Consider the following 19,624-nt stretch of genomic DNA (forward strand, 5'->3'; position numbering starts at 1 on the left):
GAAGATGGTCAGTATGTTAGTTTTTTTTGTTCACGGAATGGGTGCTTCACTGGCTGGGCCAGAATTTATTGCCGATCCCTAATTACCCTTGAACTGAATGGCTTGCTAGACCATTTCAGAGGGCATTTAGAGACAACCACATTGCTGTGGCTCTGGAGTCACATGTAGGCCAGACCGGGTAAGGACAGCAGATTTCCTTCTCTAAAGGACATTAGTGAACCTGATGGATCTTTATGATAATGAACAATGGTTTTCTAGTCAACATTTGACTTTTAATTACAGATTACAAGGAGGCATGGTGGCACAGTGGTTAGCAATGCTGCCTCACAGCGCCAGGGACCCAGGTTCAATTCCGGCCTCAGGTTACTGTATGTGTGGAGTTTGCACATTCTCCCTGTGTCTGTGTGGCTTTGCTCTGGTTTCCTCCCACAATCCAAAGATGTGCGGGTTAGGTGATTGTCCATGCTAAATTGACCCTAGTGTCAGGGGGATTAGCAGGGGAAATATGAGGGGTTACAGGCATAGGGCCTGGGTGGGATTGTGGTCGGTGCAGACTCGATGGGCTGAATGGCCTCCTTCTGCACTGTAGGGATTCTATGATTGATTTTTATTGGACCAAATTTCATCTGACTTGTCTAGTTTCTGGTCTTATCCTTGTTACCTTTTCTGAACAAGTGTGTAATGTTTGCAATTCTCTCATCTTCTAACACCTCCCCTGTGTCTGGAGGAGGCTGGAAGATTATGGCCAGCACCCCTACAATTCCCATTCACACTTCTTTCAATATCCTCTGTATTTCATCCAATCCTGCTGTCTCGCCAACTTCAAGTACCAACAGATTATTTGGCATTTCTTATTCATCAACCTGGAACCTATCTAGGAACAGAATTTCCTCCTCTGTCTCCATGTACTGGGTAGCATCTACCTCCTTGGTAAAGACAGATGTGAAGTATTAATTAAATATCTTATCCATGCTCCAGGTGTAAATCCCCTTTATGGTCCCTAATCGGACCGACTCCTCCCTTTATTATTTACGTGCCTATTGAAGACTTTGGGATTCCCCTTTGGCTGTCAGTCTTTTCTCCTAATCCCTTCACTTCTCTAACGAGCTTTTTCACCTCCCCTCTGAACCTTCTGTATTCCTCTTGTATTTTCTACCTGACACCTGTTATGTGCACACTTTTTCTTCCTTATCTTAATGTCAATCTCCTTTGTCATCCAGCGAGCTCTGGATTTGTTTGCCCTATCTTACTCTTTTAAGGGAATATACCTTGACTGTGTCTGGACCATTTCTGTTTTGAAGGCAGCCCACTGTTCAGCTACAGTTTTTCCCACCAATGTTTCATTCCAGTCTAACCGGCCCAGCTCCATTCTTGCTCCATTGCAATCCACTCTCCCCCATTAATTATTTTTACTCTGAATTGCCTATTATCCTTTTTGATCATCATCCTAAACCTTACAATACAATGATTTGATTTATTAGTGTCACAGGTATTAACATACAGTGAAAAGTATTGTTTCTTGCGCACTATACAGACGAAACATACCGTTCATAGAGAAGGAAAGGAGACAGTGCAGAATGTAGTGTTACAGTCATAGCTAGGGTGTAGAGAAAGGTCAACTTAATGCGAGGTAGGTCCATTCAAAAGTCTGATGGCAGCAGGGAAGAAGCTGCTCTTGAGTCGGTTGGTACGTGACCTCAGACTTATGTATCTTTTTCCTGACAGAAGGTGGAAGAGAGAATGTCCGGGGTGCGTGGCGACCTTAATTATGCTGGCTGCTTTTCCGAGGCAGCGGGAAGTGTAGACAGAGTCAATAGATGGAAGGCTGGTTTGCGTGATGGACTGGGCTTCATTCACGACACTTTGTAGTTCCTTGCAGTCTTGGGCAGAGCAGGAGCCATACCAAGCTGTGATACAACCAGAAAGAATGCTTTCTATGGCACATCTGTAAAGGTTGGTGAGAATCATGACTGACATGCCAAGTTTCCTTAGCCTCCTGAGAAAGTAGAGGCGTTGGTGGGCTTTGTTAACTATAGTGTCGGCATGAGGGGTCCAGGATCACTTCCGAAATGTTCCCCCACTGACACTTGGCCCACCTCATTTCCAAGAACCAGGTCCAACAGGGGCTCTGATGAAGGGTCACCTAGACTCGAAACGTTGGCTCTATTCTCTCTCCACAAATGCTGTCAGACCAGCATTTTCTGTTTTTGTTTCAGATTCCAGCATCTACACTATTTTGTTTTTGTTTTAGTGCATCCTTTCTTGTTGGACTGAACACATACTGCTGCAGGAAATTCTCCTGAACACAATCTGCCCCTCTCCGCCCTTTACGCAGCCATTGTCCCAGTCTACATTCGGGTAATTAAAGTCCCCCATTATAATTATTCTATAATGTTTGCATCTCTCTGTAACTTCTCTGCAGATTTGTTTTGCTACATCTTTCTCACTAGTTAGCGATCTATAGACTACACCGAGAAATGTAGTTGCACCTTTTTTTGTTCCTTAGCTCCAGTTAAATTGATTCTGTCCTTGAACCCTCTGGGTTCCATCTTCCAAAAGTTTAATTGAAAAAGGGAAAGTCATGGGAGGAGAGCTCCAAGCCGTGGTGTGCTCCTCATGCTCAGTGTGGGAAGCTGGGAACACTTTCAGCACCCGGGGCCAGTATGTGTGCAGGAAGTGTCTCCAGCTACAGCTCCTGGAAGCCTGGATCTCGAAGCTGGGACGACGGCTGGGGACACTTTGGAGCAACACGAGGCGGACAGTATTGTGAATAGAATGTATAGAGAGGTGGTCACACCGCAGGCTTAGACTCCACAGGCAGGAAGGGAATGGGTGACTACCAGGCAGAGCAAGACGGCTGGGCAGGCAGTACAGGAATCTCCTGAAAAACAGGTATATCACTTTGGATACTGTTGAGGGAATGGCCTCTCAAGGGAAGTAAGAAGTCTCACAACACCAGGTTAAAGTCCAACAGGTTTATTTGGCAGCACAAGCTTTTGGAGTCTCGCTCCGAAAGCTTCTTACTGTGCTTACCTCAGTCCAAAGCCGGCATCTCCACATCATGGCCCTCAGGAGAAAGCAGCAATAGCCAAATTTGTTGCATCACAGTTGCAGAGGGGAGGAGTAAAAAGTGTAGGAATGCAATGGTTATAGGGAATTGAAATGTAAGGCGAATAGACAGGCGTTTCTGTGGCTGCAAACCAGACTCCAGGATGGTATGTTGCCTCCCTGTTGCTAGGGGGAAGGATGTCTCAGAGCGGCTGCAGGACATTCTGGAAGGGGAGGGTGAACAGCCATTGGTTGTGGTACACATTGGTACAAACGACATCAGTAAAAAAGGGATGAGGTCCTAAAAGCAGAAGCTAGGAAGCTGGTTGAGAAGTTGGCCCTCAAAGGTAGTGATCTCAGGATTACTACTGGTGTCACATGCTAGTCAAAATAGAAACAGCAGGATAGATAGGATGAATATGAGGCTGATGAGATGGTGCGAGGAGGAGGATTTCAGATTCCTGGGACATTGGGACTGGTTCTTGGGGAGATGGGACCAGTACATAGAATCCTATAAAATTTTAACAGGACTAGACAGGGTAGATGCAAGAAGGATGTTCCCGATGGTGGGGGTGTCCAGAACAAGGATCACAGTCTGAGGATACAGGATAGATGGTTTAAGACAGGGATGAGGAGAAATTTCATCACCCAGAGAGTGGTCAGCCTCTGGAATTCGCTACCACAGAAAGCAGGCCAAAACATTGCATGTTTTCAAGAAGCAGTTAGATATAGCACTTGGGGCGAAAGGGATCACTGATATGTGTGGTAGGCAGGAACAGGCTACTGAGTTAAACAATCAACATGATCGAGCAGGTTTGAAGGGCCGAATGGCCTCCTCCTTCTATTTTCGATGTTTCTATGGGACATCCTCTTTCTCCAGCATCCAATTTTTTCCTAAATCAATACTGCCACCCCTCCTCCTTTCCTGTCTTTTCTGAACACATTGTACCCAGGAATATTTAATACTTGGTCCTGCCCTTCCTTAATCCATTATCACCACAACATGTGCTGTAGGGATTCTAAGATTCTAAGGAACATCATATTTCCACAATGCAATCTGTGCCAATTTACTTTACTTTATCCATTCACAGACATGCACAGTAACCCGATTAATCAGGGTGTCAGAGTTTGCATCTTGGTCAGTTTGTTAGAGTGTGAGGATTGGTCAATGCAGTAGAATCATAGAATTGTTACGATACAGAAAGAAACCTTTCACTGCATTGTGTCTGACACCAACAAAGAAAGAAGCCACTCATTTTATTCCCACTTACTAGCACCTGATCCATAGCCTTTTTAAATCTATTCATGGGATGTGGGCGTCGCTGGCTGGGCCAGCATTTATTGCCCATCCTTAATTGCCCTTGAACTGAGTGGCTTGTTAGGTCATTTCAGAGGGCAGTAAAGAGTCCACCCCAATCCTCCTTGTTACTTCCTCAAACAATACTATTAAGTTAGTAAGACATAATCTTCCCCCAACCAAACCATGCTGACTATCTCTGATCAATCTGTACCTTTCTAAGTGACAGTTTATCCTGTCTTTCAGAATTGTTTCCAAATAGTTTGCCCACCACCAAAGTCAGGCTGGCCAGCCTATACATTTCTGTCCCATCCCTGCACCTTTGTTAAATGATGATACAACGTTCACATACTTCCAGGCTTCTTGGACCTCATCTGTATCCGGTGAGGATTGGACAATGATCCTCAGAAACTGATCCTAGTCAGCAGTGTCTACATCCTTTGAATGAATAAAAAACTCTAACAAACGACCAATCCTCAAACATAACCCTTGGGACTTGATGGTTTGAGTTATAAGGAGAGGCTGGATAGACTGGGACTTGTTTCACTGGAGTGTAGGAGGCTGAGGGGTGATCTTATAGAGGTCTATAAAATAATGAGGGGCACAGATCAGCTAGATAGTCAATATCTTTTCCCAAAGGTAGGGGAGTCTAAAACTAGAGGGCATAGATTTAAGGTGAGAGGGGAGAGATACAAAAGCGTCCAGAGGGACAAACTTCTCACACAGAGGGTGGTGAGTGTCTGGAACAAGCTGCCAGAGGTAGTAGTAGAGGTAGATACAATTTTGTCTTTTAAAAAGCATTTAGTTACATGGGTACGATGGGTATAGAAGGATATGGACCGAATGTGGGCAATTGGGATTAGCTTAGGGGTTTAAAAAAAAGGTGGCATGGACAAGTTGGGCCGAAGGGCCTGTTTCCATGCTGTAAACCTCTATGACTCTATAACCCACTGACGTATCCTCAGTTATTTCCTCCTTGGCTTCCTTTAATAGCCTGGGATACAATCCACCTGGCTCTGGTAATTTATCCACTTTCAAGTATTTCCTCTCTCGGTCTGCTTATTGTATCTAATATTTCACACTCCTCTTTAGTTAGACTGTCTGCATCATCCCTCTCCTTAGTGAAGATAGAGGCAGTGTACTCATTGAGAACACTGCCTACACCTTCTGCATCAGTTTGATGATTGGCCACTGTGTTAGAGTTTGAGGATTGGTCATTTGTTAGAGACTTTTTATTTATTCTAGGGATGTAGAGATAGCTGACTAGGCCAACATTTATTGCACATCCCTAATTGCCCATGAGAATGTGAGCTGTCTTCTTTAACTGTTGCAGTCCACACGGTGTAGGTACACCCAGAGTGCTGTTATATTTCCAAGTCAGAATGGTTAGTGACTTGGAGGGGAACTTCCAGGTGGTGGTGTTCCCATGTGTCTGCTGTTCTTGTCCTTCTAGCTGGTGACGATTGTGGGTTTGGAAGATGCTGTCTAAGGAGGCTTGACACGTTCCTGCAGTATATATTGTAGATGGTACACACTACTGCTACTGTGCATTGGTGGTGGAGGGAGTGAATGTTTGGGCATAGGGTGATAATCAAGCAAACTGCTTTGTCCTGGATGGTGTTGAGCTTCTTGAGTGTTGTTGGAGCTGCACTCATCCAGGCAAGTGGAAATTGTTCCATCACACTCCTGACTTGTACCTTGTAGATGGTGGGCAGGGCTTTGGGCAGTCAGGAGGTGAGTTTTCAACAGGATTCCTAGCCTTTGACCTGCTCTGGTAGCTACAGTATTTATATGGCTAATACAGTTCAGTTTCTGGTCAATGGTAACTCCCAATGTGTCGATAGTGGGCGATTCAGCGATGGTATTGCCATTGAATGTCAGATGGTTAGATCCTCTCTTATTGGAGATGGTCATTGCCTGGCACTTGTCTGGTGTGAACGTTACTTGCCACTTGTCAGCCCAAGCCTGGATATTGTCCAAGTCTTACTACATTTGGACATGGACTGCTTCAGTATCTGAGGAGTCGCGAATGGTGCTGAACATTGCGCAATCATCAGCGAACATTCCCAATTCTGACATTATGATGGAGGGAAGGTCATTGATGAAGCAGCTGAAGATGGTTGGACCTAGGGCACCACCCTGAGGAACTCCTGCAGTGATGTCCTGGAGCTGAGATGCTTGAGCTCCAATCACCACAACCATCTTCCTTTGTGCCAGGTATGACCCCAACCAGCGGGGAGTTTTCCCCCTGATTCCCATTGCCTCGTTTTGCTAGGGCTCCTTGATGTCACACGTGGTCAAATGCTGCCTTGATTTCAAAGGCTGTCACTCCCACCTCACCTCTGGCATTCAGTTCTTTTGTCCATGTTTGAACCAAGGTTGTAACTAGGTCAGCAGCTGAGTGACCCTCGCGGAACCCAAACAGAACATCAGTGAACAGGTAATTGCGAGTAAGTACTGCTTGGTAGCGCGGCTGACAACACTATCCAACACTTTACTGAATGAGGGTGGACTGATGGGGCAGTAACTCATCTGCTTTTTGTGGACAAGATGTACCTGGGCAATTTTCCAGTTTGTTGGGTCTATGTCTATATTTTGCCTCTGTTGCAGAATGAACAATAAATTTCAGAACAAGTATTTGAAGGGGATAAATTTGACAATGCTATAGGTAATAGCTGAGAGAATTCTGGCAAAGTGCTGGTTCAGGTACGATGGGACTATGATTGTTTGTTTCTCTGTTTATATGTAACAGAATCATTTTGCACTTTCCCATCTGACTAACTCTTACCTTCTTTCAGTGAGTTGCCATTGCTGATCTCTCGCATGCAGAAGAATGGTGATCAAGTAGAGAAAGATATTCTGGACACTGAGGATAAACTGCGAGCTGTGAGTAGGATTTCTTCACTTGAGAATCCCAAAGGCAGCACAATGTTTAGTGCTGCTGTCTCACAGCGCCAGGGGCCCGGGTTCAATCCGGGCATTGGGTGACTGTTTGTGTGGTTCGTGTGTTCTCCCTGTGTCTGCGTGAGTTTCCTCCCACACTCCAAAGATGTGTAGATTAGGTGGATTAGCCTTGGGAAATGTGTGGTTGCAGAGATAAGGTGGGGGAGGGCCTGGCTATGATACTCTGTCAGAGAGCCAGTGCAGACTCGATGGGTTGAATGACCTCTTCTGCATTGTGAAGCAATAATGGAGGACCTAGTTAAAGTTGACAAGCGTGTGAGGGACCATGAGGTTAAGGGATGAAAGATGAAAGAAAGCAATTTATTTATATACCTTAATGCACTTCTTGATCTTTACTTTGATCTTTGTAGTGAATTCAGTATTTTTGAAATGTATTTCCAGTTGTAATGTTAGGATGAACAGCAGCTTGTTTGCACAGAGCGAGCTCCCACTGTCAACAATGAAATAAATTATCAGATTTAATGAGGGTTAACTCCCAGGACACCTCCCTTGTTGTTGCCAAGGAATTCTTTTACATTGGGATGGCACGGTGGCACAATGGTTAGCCCTGCTGCCTCACAGTGCCAGGGACCTGGGTTCGATTTCCTCTCAGTCCAAAGTTGTGCAGGTTAGGTGGATTGGCCATGCTAAATTGCCCCTGAGTGTCCCAAGATGTGTAGGTTAGATGGATGGTAAATGTGTGGGCTTAAGGAGATAAGGTGGGGGAGAGGGCCTGGGTAAGATACTCTGTCAGAGAGTAGTGCAGACTTGATAGGCCGAATGGCCTCTTCTGCACTGTAGGGGTTCTATGAATCTCTGATTCCCTGAGAGGACAGACAGGGGTGAGAAGTGAACGGGATGTGGTGCGAGTTAGGACACAGGCAGCAAAGTATAAGCTTATGGAGCATAAAGCGTGAAAGGCTGGTCAGTTGGAATAGTCTGGTCTAGATGTCAGGAACGCCTGGGTGAAGGTTTTAGCAGCAAATGAGTTGATGTAGGTGTGAAATGGGACTGCGTTGAGGAGGTGAAGAAAGGTGGTCTTAATTCCTGCGCAGTTAGTCATCGGCAACTCATCACAGGGTCAGATATGCCACCAAGATCACGAACAGTGGTTCAGCCTCACACTGCGAGGAAGAGACTGGGGAAGGAATGGAATTTGGAGGACAGACTCAATATATAACTAGAAGAAATTTCTGACATCCGTTCCTGGATGGTGGGTAAGCAGTCTGATAATTTAGCAGCTGGGGAGCGGTGGCGAGAGGTGGGGGTGACATAGGGCCTGGTGTGGTTGGTGCACTAACTAACTATGTGCCACAGGGCAGTATGTAGATGAGAGATGGGGTGAGAGGGGGGGTCAATGACAGACACTTGGGCAACACCAGAGGTTCTGATACAGGAGTCGGAAGAGAAACCATTGCAGGAGATGGCTATGACTAGATAGAGAGACGTTTATGACCTGGTAGAATTGATACAGAAACTCGACAAAGGAATGTTTCTTGACAGAAAGTGCATGCAGATGTGTTTTTTTTATATTGTAGACATGACCCTTTTCTCTTGATTGGTAATTTCAGGACAGACTAAACTACCAGAATAAACGAAATTTCAAATATGAGACAGCGAACAATGAGAATTTGGCCCGTTCGGAGGTTCTGCTTAAGGACCTTTTCCTGGATGCAGACAAGGCAAAGAAGCTGAAACACCCGCAGGGAACTGAGATCGAAAATGAGTGAGTTGACAGTGGAGGCCTGGGTTAATCGTCTGGAGGGTGTGGGTTCAAACCCCACTCGGGGAATAAGGGAATTTTAATTCTAGAAAATCTGGGAGTAAAAAGCTACTGTTAATAAAAATGAAGTTGTTTGATTGCCTGATAAAACCCAATTGATTGACAAGTGTCTTTTGGAGATGGAAACCAGCGGTCTTTACCCAGTCAGGGCCTTTGTGTGTCTCGGGTCCAAAACCATTGTGGTTGACTCTTATCTGAAGTGACCTTTAAACCCATAGACCGGGATATTTCACCACCAACTACCCCAACATCTTGAGAATGAATGGAATCCACTCAGACAGTGGCATATTGGTTAGCACTGCTGCCTCACAGTGCCAGGGACTGGGTTCAATTCTGGCCTCGGGTCACTGTCCGTGTGGAGTTTGCACATTCTCACCGTGTCTGCATGGGTTTCCTCCGGGTGCTCCGGTTTCCTCCCACACTCCAAAGATATGCTGGTTAGGTGAATTGGCCATGCTAACTTGACCCTAGTGTCAGGGTGCTTAGCAGAGTAAATATATGGGGATACAAGGATAGGGTCCGGGTGGTATTGTGGTTGGTGCAGACTCAATGGGCCAAATGGCTTCCTTCTGCACTGTTGGGATTCGATGATATTTTGTTTCAAATACCCGACCACACTGCTGTTATCACACTGCACTGACACCAACATTGGCTGAGATTTAAACAGCGGAGCAATGCACAGAATAATAAGGACTGTCCAAGGTCAGCTTGGAAGGAGGAAGCAATCTGGGGGTATGGGAGCAAGCAATTGCGGCCCAGTGTGGGCTTGAACCCATCAGGTTTTGTGCCCGTGTAGTGTTGGTTCATATCCCAGGCCACTCCAAACCCACAGAGAGTCATGGGCATGTGGATGGCATCAGGGACTTAGACAATCACTGCTAAGGAATAATGGATACCCATCAATGAGTTATAGATTGGGATTTATCAAGGGGCCCAGACGATTTATATATAGAATAAAGGATATCAGGGAGTGAGATATAGGCTGGGCTTTAGGGTTATTTACATAGAATAACAAATGCTCAGGAGTGATATGTATTGATGGACCTTGGATGGTTTGTATTTGGAATGTTAGATACTGGGCAATGAGTTACAGGCTAGAATCTAATCATGGAGTTCCTACCTGGAAAAACAGTTACTCAGGAGTGAGATCCATGTAGATGGGCTGAAGGATTTATTTGGAATCAGGAGGGAGAGTGCTATCACTGAGCCATTGCTGACAACTGAAATCAGGATAGCATTGTGCAAAACAGGAAGGTTTGCCTTTGAATCACTGCAAGGTTCATCAGTAAGACCATATTGTCATTTTTAACATGTTTATTGTTTGTTTCTGTTTAGTGTTAAGAGAATGCATGAACGCTGGGTGCAACAGTGCTCAGCATATCGAGACCTCTATGAGAAGCTTGAAATCCCCAAGGCGGATAATTCTGTGGATTGGCCTGACATCCTCAGACAGAAGCAGGTACAGTTCCCATTCTCCGCTAACCCCGTCATTGGGAGGTCAGGATATGCAGTTAGAAACTGCTTGAATCCATTTCCGTGGCCATGTCTTCTAAAGTGCACCAAGTCCAATTTACCAACTTCCCCCTGTGTCTGCTGACATACAGTGGCTTCCAGTCCAAAATCTCAATCCCCCTTTTCAAATCCATCCCTGGCCTCACCCTGCCCCGATCAGTGTAACCTCCTCCTGCCTTAAAACCTTCAGAGATTGCTGCAAGCTCCCGCAATTCTGGCCTTTTGCAGATCTTCAGAATCCATCGCTCCATTAGTGACTGTGCCCTCAGCTAAGGCCCTAAACTCTGATATTTCCTCCCTTCTCCTCTCTACCTCCCTCTCCGTGTTTAAGTCAATCCCTAAAGTTTACCATCAAACTTTTACTCAACCTGTCCTAACAACTCTTAAAATGAAAACAGAAAATGTTGGAAATACTCAGCATGTCTGACAGCATCTATGGAGAGAGAAACAGAGGTGATGGCTGAGGCTTTTCAGTCCTGCTAGCATTAGGTGGATGGGACAGGAAAATTTGGAGAATGGCCAATTTTAGCTGCTCTCCAGATTTTCCCACCCTGCCTGAGGTGATGTCCACCGCGGACAAGACTGGAAAATCCCACCAAATCTTCTTGAGAACTGAAGAAAATATTTGAATAAATATATAAATATATTCATATTCTGCTTTTGTAGATCACGGGGCCTCTGGTGTGGAGAAAATTTATACACTGTTTATCTTTGGATTTATGGGAATTGTTTTACTTTTTGCTTTGACGCCAGAATAGGAATTGTCTGGTTTCTAGGGGTCATGTGTTTGCAGCAATGCAAAGCAACCAGGTGACTTTTAACCTCTAAAAATCAGCAAGTTAAACGCTCCAAACTTACCCTGAGGCTTTGAGCCCGCTGGAAGGCCCTGGGTTCACACACTTCAGTGCAAACTTAAAACCTTTGAGCAGGAGCCTTTCGACAGAGTCTCTTTCAGGTTAAAGTTGAAGGATTCAAGACAGATTAAAGACAGAGTAGATAAGGATAAACTATTTCCACTGCTTGGAGAGATTCTAAAATGAGGGGGCATAGTCTAGGAATTAGGGCCAGAGCGTTCAGGAGAGATGTTCGGAAACACTTCTACACACAAAGGGTGGGAGAGGTTTGGAACTCTCTTCCACAAACAGCAGTCGATCAGCTGCTATCTTTAAATCGGAGATAGATAAACTTTTGTTAAGCAAAGATATTAAGGGAAATGGGCCAAAGGCAGGCCATAGAATCCTTACAGTGCAGAAGGAGGTTATTCAGTCTATCGAGTCTGCAGCGACCACAATCCCACCCAGGCTCTATCCCTGTGATGCGTGACAATCAAGCACGAGGTACAAGGCTTCAGCGATTGAAGGCTTTTATTGACAAACAATGGAACTATCTAACACGAGTACACCAATCCAGACTGGAGGGGTCCCGCCTGAGCAGAGGGTCTTATACCTCTCCCCAGGAGGTGGGGCCCGACCGGGATGTGCCATAACAGCATCCACCACAGGTATATTAATCCCACAGTGTAAACACCCTAACCCAACAGCAACATTAAAACAACCCCACAGTGGCAACACCCTAACCCAACAGTAACATTGGAATAACCCCACAGTGGTAACCAACGATGGTTCACCACATTCACCCCTCCTTTGAAAACAAAGGCCGGCGGGGTGCGAAAACAGATTACATATATACAAAATCTACAAGTCCAGACGGTCTGGAGGTCCGCACCGTCGCTGTGATCTCCTCAACACCGGTTGCGACACCGGAGCAGGTGCTTGCGGTGGCGTTCTCTCCAAAACAGCATCCGGCTGTCCCCTCGAGGACTCACGGGCCGGTTGACCCTGGTGAAGCAGTGGTGCAGGGGATCCTGGTACCTTCTGTGGTGGCACCGATCTCCGAGTCTCAGGCAAGCTGTACATGGGAGTATAACTGTTATGCACTGGTCCCGGTGCTGACCGCGCCACGTCTGGGGAAGAAAGAAGTGAAAGGGGGTTCGTGACGGGGGGTATAGGAGCGACAGGAGTTGCTACGTCCCCTGCGGGCGCCAGGTCTCGAATCGAGACTGTGTCCTCTCGCCCGTCAAGATATGCCACATAGGCATACTGAGGGTTGGCGTGGAGGAGTTGGACCGGTTCGACCAAGGGGTCGGACTTGCGGGCCCTCACATGTCGCCGCAGAAGGACGGGTCCTGGGTACGTCAACCAGGCTGGTAAGGAGATCCCCGAGGACAACTTCCGAGGGAATGAGAACATCCTCTCGTGGGGAGTAGCATTGGTTGCCGTACACAGGAGGGAGCGAATGGAATGAAGCGCATTTGGAAGGACCTCCTGCCAACGGGAGACTGGAAGGCCCCTGGACTTCAGCGCCAATAGGACAGCCTTCCAGACTGTAGCATTCTCTCTCTCCACCTGTCCGTTACCCCTAGGGTTGTAGCTCGTGGTTCTACTAGAGGCAATCCCGTATGAGAGCAGGAATTGCCTCAAGTCGTTACTCATGAACGACGAGCCCCTGTCGCTATGTATGTAGCAGGGGTACCCGAACAGGGTAAAAAGATCACTGAATGCCTTAATCACTGTGGCAGTCGACATGTCCGCACAGGGGACAACAAACGGGAACCGGGAGTATTCATCTATGATATTGAGAAAATACACATTCCGGTCCGTTGAGGGAAGGGGGCCCTTAAAATCCACACTCAGCCTCTCGAAGGGGCGAGTGGCCTTGACCAATTGTGCCCGGTCAGGTTGATAAAAGTGCGGTTTGCATTCCGCACAAATCCGACAGCTTCTCGTTACAGACCTGACATCCTCCACCGAGTAGGGCAGGTTGCGGGCTTTTATGAAGTGGTAGAGCCGAGTGACCCCAGGATGGCACAGGTCATTATGGAGGGCGTTCAAGCGGTCCTCCTGCATGATAGCGCATGTTCCGCGCGAGAGGGCATCCGAGGGCTCATTGAGTTTCCCCGGACGATACATAATATCGTAATTATAGGTGGAGAGCTCAATTCTCCACCGCAAGATCTTATCATTCTTGATCTTGCCCCTCTGCGTATTACTGAACATAAACGCCACGGATCGTTGATCCGTGATCAGGGTGAACCGCTTCCCCGCCAGGTAATGGCGCCAGTGTCTGATGGCCTCCACAATAGCCTGAGCCTCCTTCTCCACCGCTGAATGCCGAATTTCGGGACCTTGAAGGGTGCGGGAAAAAAACCCAACGGGCCTGCCTGCCTGGTTCAGTGTGGCGGCCAGGGCGAAATCCGATGCATTACTTTCCACCTGAAAAGGGATGGATTCATCCACCGCGTGCATCGTGGCTTTCGCAATGTCGCTTTTCAAAGCCTTGAAGGCCAATTGGGCCTCCGGCGTGAGTGGGAAAGTCGTGGACTTGATGAGTGGACGGGCTTTGTCTGCGTAGTTGGGGACCCACTGCGCATAATAAGAAAAAAAGCCGAGGCATCTCCTCAGTGCTTTTGCGCTAGCGGGCAAGGGAAGTTCAGTAAGGGGGCGCATACGGTCTGGATCAGGGCCGATGACCCCGTTTTCCACCACGTATCCCAGGATAGCTAACCTGCGCGTACGGAATACACACTTCTCCCTGTTATAGGTCAGATTCAGGCGAGACGCAGTGCGCAGAAAGTTCTGGAGGTTTGTGTCATGGTCCTGCTGGTCATGGCCGCAGATGGTGACGTTATCCAGGTACGGGAAGGTAGCCCGCAACCCGTTCTGGTCCACCATTCGGTCCATAGCACGCTGGAAGACCGAGACCCCATTGGTGACACCAAATGGAACCCTAAGAAACTGATACAGACGACCATCCGCCTCAAAAGCCGTATATTGTCGGTCCTCTGGGCGGATGGGGAGTTGGTGGTAGGCGGACTTAAGGCCTATGGTGGAGAACACCCGGTACTGCGCAATCTGATTGACCATATCAGATATGCGCGGGAGAGGATACGCATCCAGCTGCGTATAACGGTTAATGGTCTGACTGTAGTCGATGACCATCCGGGGTTTGTTCCCGCTTTTAACCACCACGACCTGCGCTCTCCACGGACTAGCACTGGGCTGTATGATCCCTTCTTTGAGGAGCCGCTGAACCTCAGATCTAATGAAGATCCGGTCTTCAGCGCTGTAACGCCTACTTTTAGTAGCGATGGGCTTGCAGCCTGGTACCAGATTCTTAAATAAAGAGGGTGTGGTGATCTTTAGTGTGGAAAGGTTGCATGCGGGGCGCTTTGGACAATTTGGAGGCTGCGGCTGATTCCCTACTGCCAGCGAAGGGAGTGGCCCACCGTACTGTAGGATCACACTCTTCATGTGGACCATAAAGTTTAGTCCGAGGAGAATTGGCGCGCAAAGGTGCGGCAACACAAGGAGCCTGTATCGCTCGTAAATTGTGCCCTGCACCTCCAGGGTTACCATACAACGTCCTTGGATCGGTACAGACCGGGACCGTGATGCCATAGAAATTGTCTGTTTGGCAGGTAGAACCCGGAGTCCACACCTCTTTGCAGTGTCAGGGTGAATAAAACTCTCGGTGCTCCCACTGTCAAACAGACAATACACAGTACAACCATTTACCTTGATGTTCATCATCGAACAGTCAAGCCTGTGATGCTTTGTCTGGTCCAGAGAGATCGACGCCACCGTTGGCCCTTGGACGTCACTGCAGGCAGCCGAGGTTGATACTGAGGACCCCTGCTGGTCGCTCCTGGTCGTCGTCGACCACGATGGCCGCCCCCATGAATCGCACGTGGGTGAGGGCGCCAAGCGTAGCGACTCCTGGTGGTCATCTTCCTCCTCCGCCAGCCACGATGGCGTCGTCCTGGATTCGCACGTGGTCGGACCTCGTGGATACTGCGACGCCGAAGGAGATTGTCTCCGCTCTGGAGGGTCACAGGCTGCACTGCCGTTCTTGGGCTTCGATCTGCAGACTTTCGCATAGTGCCCCTTTTTACCGCACTGACTGCAGATCACTGTTTTAGCTGGACACTGTTGCCGTGGATGCTTGGCTCCTCCGCAAAAATAGCACCGCTGGCCGCCTGGAGCTGCCGCCGTCGTCGGGTCGATATGGGAGCGCGAGCCCGTGGGGCGAGGAGGGATTTGTGCTTGCTCCTGCCACGTTGTCTCCACGTGGTCTTCGGGGTACAGAGCCAAGCTTTTCGACGCTGCCTCCAGCATCTCCGCCATCTCCATCGCTTGGGTCAGGTTGAGGTTCCCTTTCTCCAATAGCTTAAGCCGGATGTACGAGGACCCTACCCCTGCTACAAACGCATCTCGGGCGAGGTCGTACATGTACTGCTCAGCCGACACAGCTTTGCAGTCGCAGCCCCGGCAAGCTGCAAGAGCTCATTGGCGTAGTCCTCCATGGTTTCGCCCGACTGCCGACGTCGTGTAGCGAGGAGGTAACGAGCATGAATCTCGTTGGGTGGTCTCGTGTATCGTTTTTTCAAGAGCTCGATGGCCCTCGGGTAAGTGGTGGCCGCACGAATCGCGAGATAGACCGTGTCGCTTACCCTCGCGTGGAGGACCTGGAGTCTGTCGTCGTCCGTAGTAACTGCTGCAGAGGCCGCCAGGTAGTCCTCGAAACACTTCAGCCAGTGGTCGAAGGTGTTAGAGGCACCGACCGCACGTGGGTCCAGCGTCAGACGCTCTGGTTTCAGCATTTGCTCCATACTCTCTTTACTGTCGAGAGTTTTGTGTTTGTCAATAAAATTGATGCGCGACAATCAAGCACGAGGTACAAGGCTTCAGCGATTGAAGGCTTTTATTGACAAACAATGGAACTATCTAACACGAGTACACCAATCCAGACTGGAGGGGTCCCGCCTGAGCAGAGGGTCTTATACCTCTCCCAGGAGGCGGGGCCCGACCGGGATGTGCCATAACAGCATCCACCACAGGTATATTAATCCCACAGTGTAAACACCCTAACCCAACAACAACATTATAACAACCCCACAGTGGCAACACCCTAACCCAACAGTAACATTGGAATAACCCCACAGTGGTAACCAACGATGGTTCACCACACCCTGTAACCCCACATATTTACCCTGCTAAATCTCCCTGACACTAAGGTCAATTTAGCAAGGCCAATCCACCTAACCCGCCCATCTTTGGACTGTGGGAGGAAACCAGAGCATCCAGAGGAAACCCACGCAGACACGGGGAGAATGTGCAAACTCCACACAGACAGTGACCCGAGACTGGAATGGAACCTGGGTCCCTCACGCTGTGAGGCAGCAGTGCTAACCACTGTGCCACCAGGTGTATGAAGTTAGGTCACAGATCAGCCATGGTCTCATTAAATAGTGGAACAGGCTCAATGGGCCAAATGGCCTACTCATGTTCCTATGTTCTAATCAAGTGAATAAGGTGAAACTGTTATCATTGGGGGCGGTTTGGTAACAGACAACACAGTTGGGAAAGAACCAGAGATCAAGACGAGGAGAGCTTTTCTAACGCTGTGGGTTATAATCTGGAATACACGTCCTATTTGCGTTATACAAAGACTTCACCAACTCCCATTCTTGGTGGGTTTCATATTTTCCATTTGTGTGTTGACAGGGGGAAGTCGAGAACGGTGGATTTGGACCACAGTTACCACAATTGGAAAGACAGATTGCAAGTCACCACATATTGAGCAAAGAAATTGAAGCTTATGGGCCGCAAATCAACAGTCAGACCATCAGCAGCCCGGTAAGGAAGAGTGGATGGTGTGACCACAGCCAGCATTTACAAGCAATGCAGCCCAATATTTACTGCAATGTATTTTGTTTTGAGATTGGCACTGTTTCTGAAATGATTTTGGGCCCAAAGGAGAGAAGCTCAGACTCCAAACCTGTCGATATTGCTCAGCAGACGAGGTGCCTTTACTGGGGAACATGTCCCCTCTTGGCAATTATGATCAACATTTCCAGCAACTCACAGGTGGAGAGAGTGAGAATGGATTTTAATTGCAGTCGGACAGAGCATTTCCCTCTGCCCCTTGTATGTACCTACCCCATGACAGCTTGCTCAGCAGCACAGTAGTATTGTCACTGGAGCAGTCATCCAGAGACCCAGGGGTAATGCTCTGGGGAGCGTGGGTTCAAATCCTACCATGGCAGATGGTGAAATTTGAAATGGATAAAAAATGACCATGAAACCATTGTTGATTGTCAGGAAAAACCCATCTGGTTCACTAATGTCCTTTAGGGAAGGAAATCTGCCGTCCTTATCTGGTCTGGCCTACATGTGACTCCAGATACACGGCAATGTGGTTGACACTCAACTGCGCTCTACATTGGCCAAGCAAACAACTCAGTTCAAGGGGCAATTAGGGATGGCAATAAATGCTGGCCCAGCCAGCAACACCCACATCCCAAAAACAAATGTTTGACAGGATTGAAGAATTCCTTCACTCTGGATGTCAACTTGTGCTCTCTCCTGTGGAAGGAAGAAACCTGAACACAGTCTAGGCTGACACTCTGGACTACTGAGAGACTGCTGCACTGTTGATGTACCATCTTTTTGATGTGATGCTAAACTGAGGTCCATCATTGCAGTGTTAATGTAAGCCTACTTGTGGTTAATAAATAAACTTAACCTCACAGCTATTTCTGGGATGTTATATTCATCTGCCATTTCCTTATTTTCCATTATTATTATAAACCAAATTGAGGAGTAGGGAAAACAGATAAAGGGAAAGATATAAAGGGAAAGATAATGCCGGAATGGTTTCTAACGCAGAGAGAGACAGCTAGCAGCTTTAACAGACAACAACCCTTCTGAAAAGCTACAGACTTCACCTCGACAGGTGGTGAAGCAGTGTGTCTAAAGAGTGGAGGGAGGAGGAAGCCATTACTGACGTCTATTCTGTGTCTTACAGGAGGAGCTGAAGAAAGCCCAGAAGCAGTACAAAAACCTGGTGGTGAGTAGCCATTACTTTGCTGACGAGTGAGCTCCGTAGGGCACACGAGGATCGTGCCAGCCGTTCAGTCCAGTCTAATCAATGTCAGGTTCAGTTTCAGGGTTGGACTTTCCTGCCTCCTCCCCTCCCGGGGTGAATTTGGCGATGGGGGGTTGGGCATTTCAGAGGTGCTCACTACATTCCTGCCAACCCCTAAGCTGTCCCCCATAAAAGGACAGGGGGGCAGGCACTGGCATTACTAGTCATAATCAAATAAATGACTAAAGGGCAACTGAGCTTGACACTAAGCCAACTGAAGGGGCTTTGTTATTGCTGATACCATAACACCGGTGGAGTGGGCAAGTGGATGAGAATGAGCAGTCCGTTATTTGAGGCCACATTGAATAAAAGCTGGGAAGCGTGGGGGGGGGGGGGGGGCACAGAATTCGGGACGTCCCATGTGCCCATCAGGGGCAAATCCTACACCCGCCCACTTTGATCCTTGCCACCTGCCATCCAAAACCTGGTTTCCCCCCCCCGGACTCTCAGATCCCTCCGCCAGCTAAAAGCCCAAGGCTTCCCAGTCCCCGGCAGCCATTTCCTCTTTCCCTGCTCCTCTTGGCAGTCCCCACTGCCAAGCTGTGGCATTGCCAAGACTGCCAGAGCTATCCACCCCCACCCCCCCTCCCCGCCCCACAAAATCCAGCCCTCAGATTAGCGTCAGTCGATTCCCTGTCAGATTTAACCGCAGTCTCAATGTTCAGTGCCCAGGTTAATGGAGACTGAAAGAGCGAGCTGGAATATAAACAATATCCTAATGGGTTGCACAAGCCTTTGTTCTTTACCTAACTCCCTGCTACAGATATCATTCAGTGTTTAGAACCATAGGCGCACTCAGCCACAAAACGATTCAGTCCCATCACTACACTCAACCCCATCGAGATCTACAGTGAATGACACTGGTGACAGCAATCTTCAGAACGATCTCTTTCCTTTTCAAGTTGTTTCAATCTCTCCCATTTAGGTTTCTCTCCTCCTTCATCTTCATCTCTCCTCTAACTTCAGTTTCTCTTTCTATTTTTCTCCTGTCCTCCATTTTGCAGTTTTTTGGCATTAAAGAGTGGCTCAGCTGGCTGCCTGTGTTTCACTACATG

General features: G+C 48.0%; 1 protein-coding gene across 1 annotated transcript in view; it reads left to right on the forward strand.

Moving 5' to 3' along the window:
* Positions 1-19,624, forward strand: part of LOC144501503 (envoplakin-like) — an 82,395-nt gene that overhangs the window by 21,649 nt on the left and 41,122 nt on the right. Inside the window, exons 2-6 of the mRNA XM_078225293.1 lie at positions 7,144-7,231; positions 8,860-9,014; positions 10,407-10,530; positions 17,147-17,278; positions 18,450-18,491. Coding sequence (XP_078081419.1) covers positions 7,144-7,231; positions 8,860-9,014; positions 10,407-10,530; positions 17,147-17,278; positions 18,450-18,491 — 541 coding nt within the window. The remainder of the gene's footprint in view (positions 1-7,143; positions 7,232-8,859; positions 9,015-10,406; positions 10,531-17,146; positions 17,279-18,449; positions 18,492-19,624) is intronic.

The sequence above is a fragment of the Mustelus asterias genome, chromosome 12 (genome assembly GCF_964213995.1).
Source record: "Mustelus asterias chromosome 12, sMusAst1.hap1.1, whole genome shotgun sequence".
NCBI lineage: Eukaryota > Metazoa > Chordata > Chondrichthyes > Carcharhiniformes > Triakidae > Mustelus > Mustelus asterias.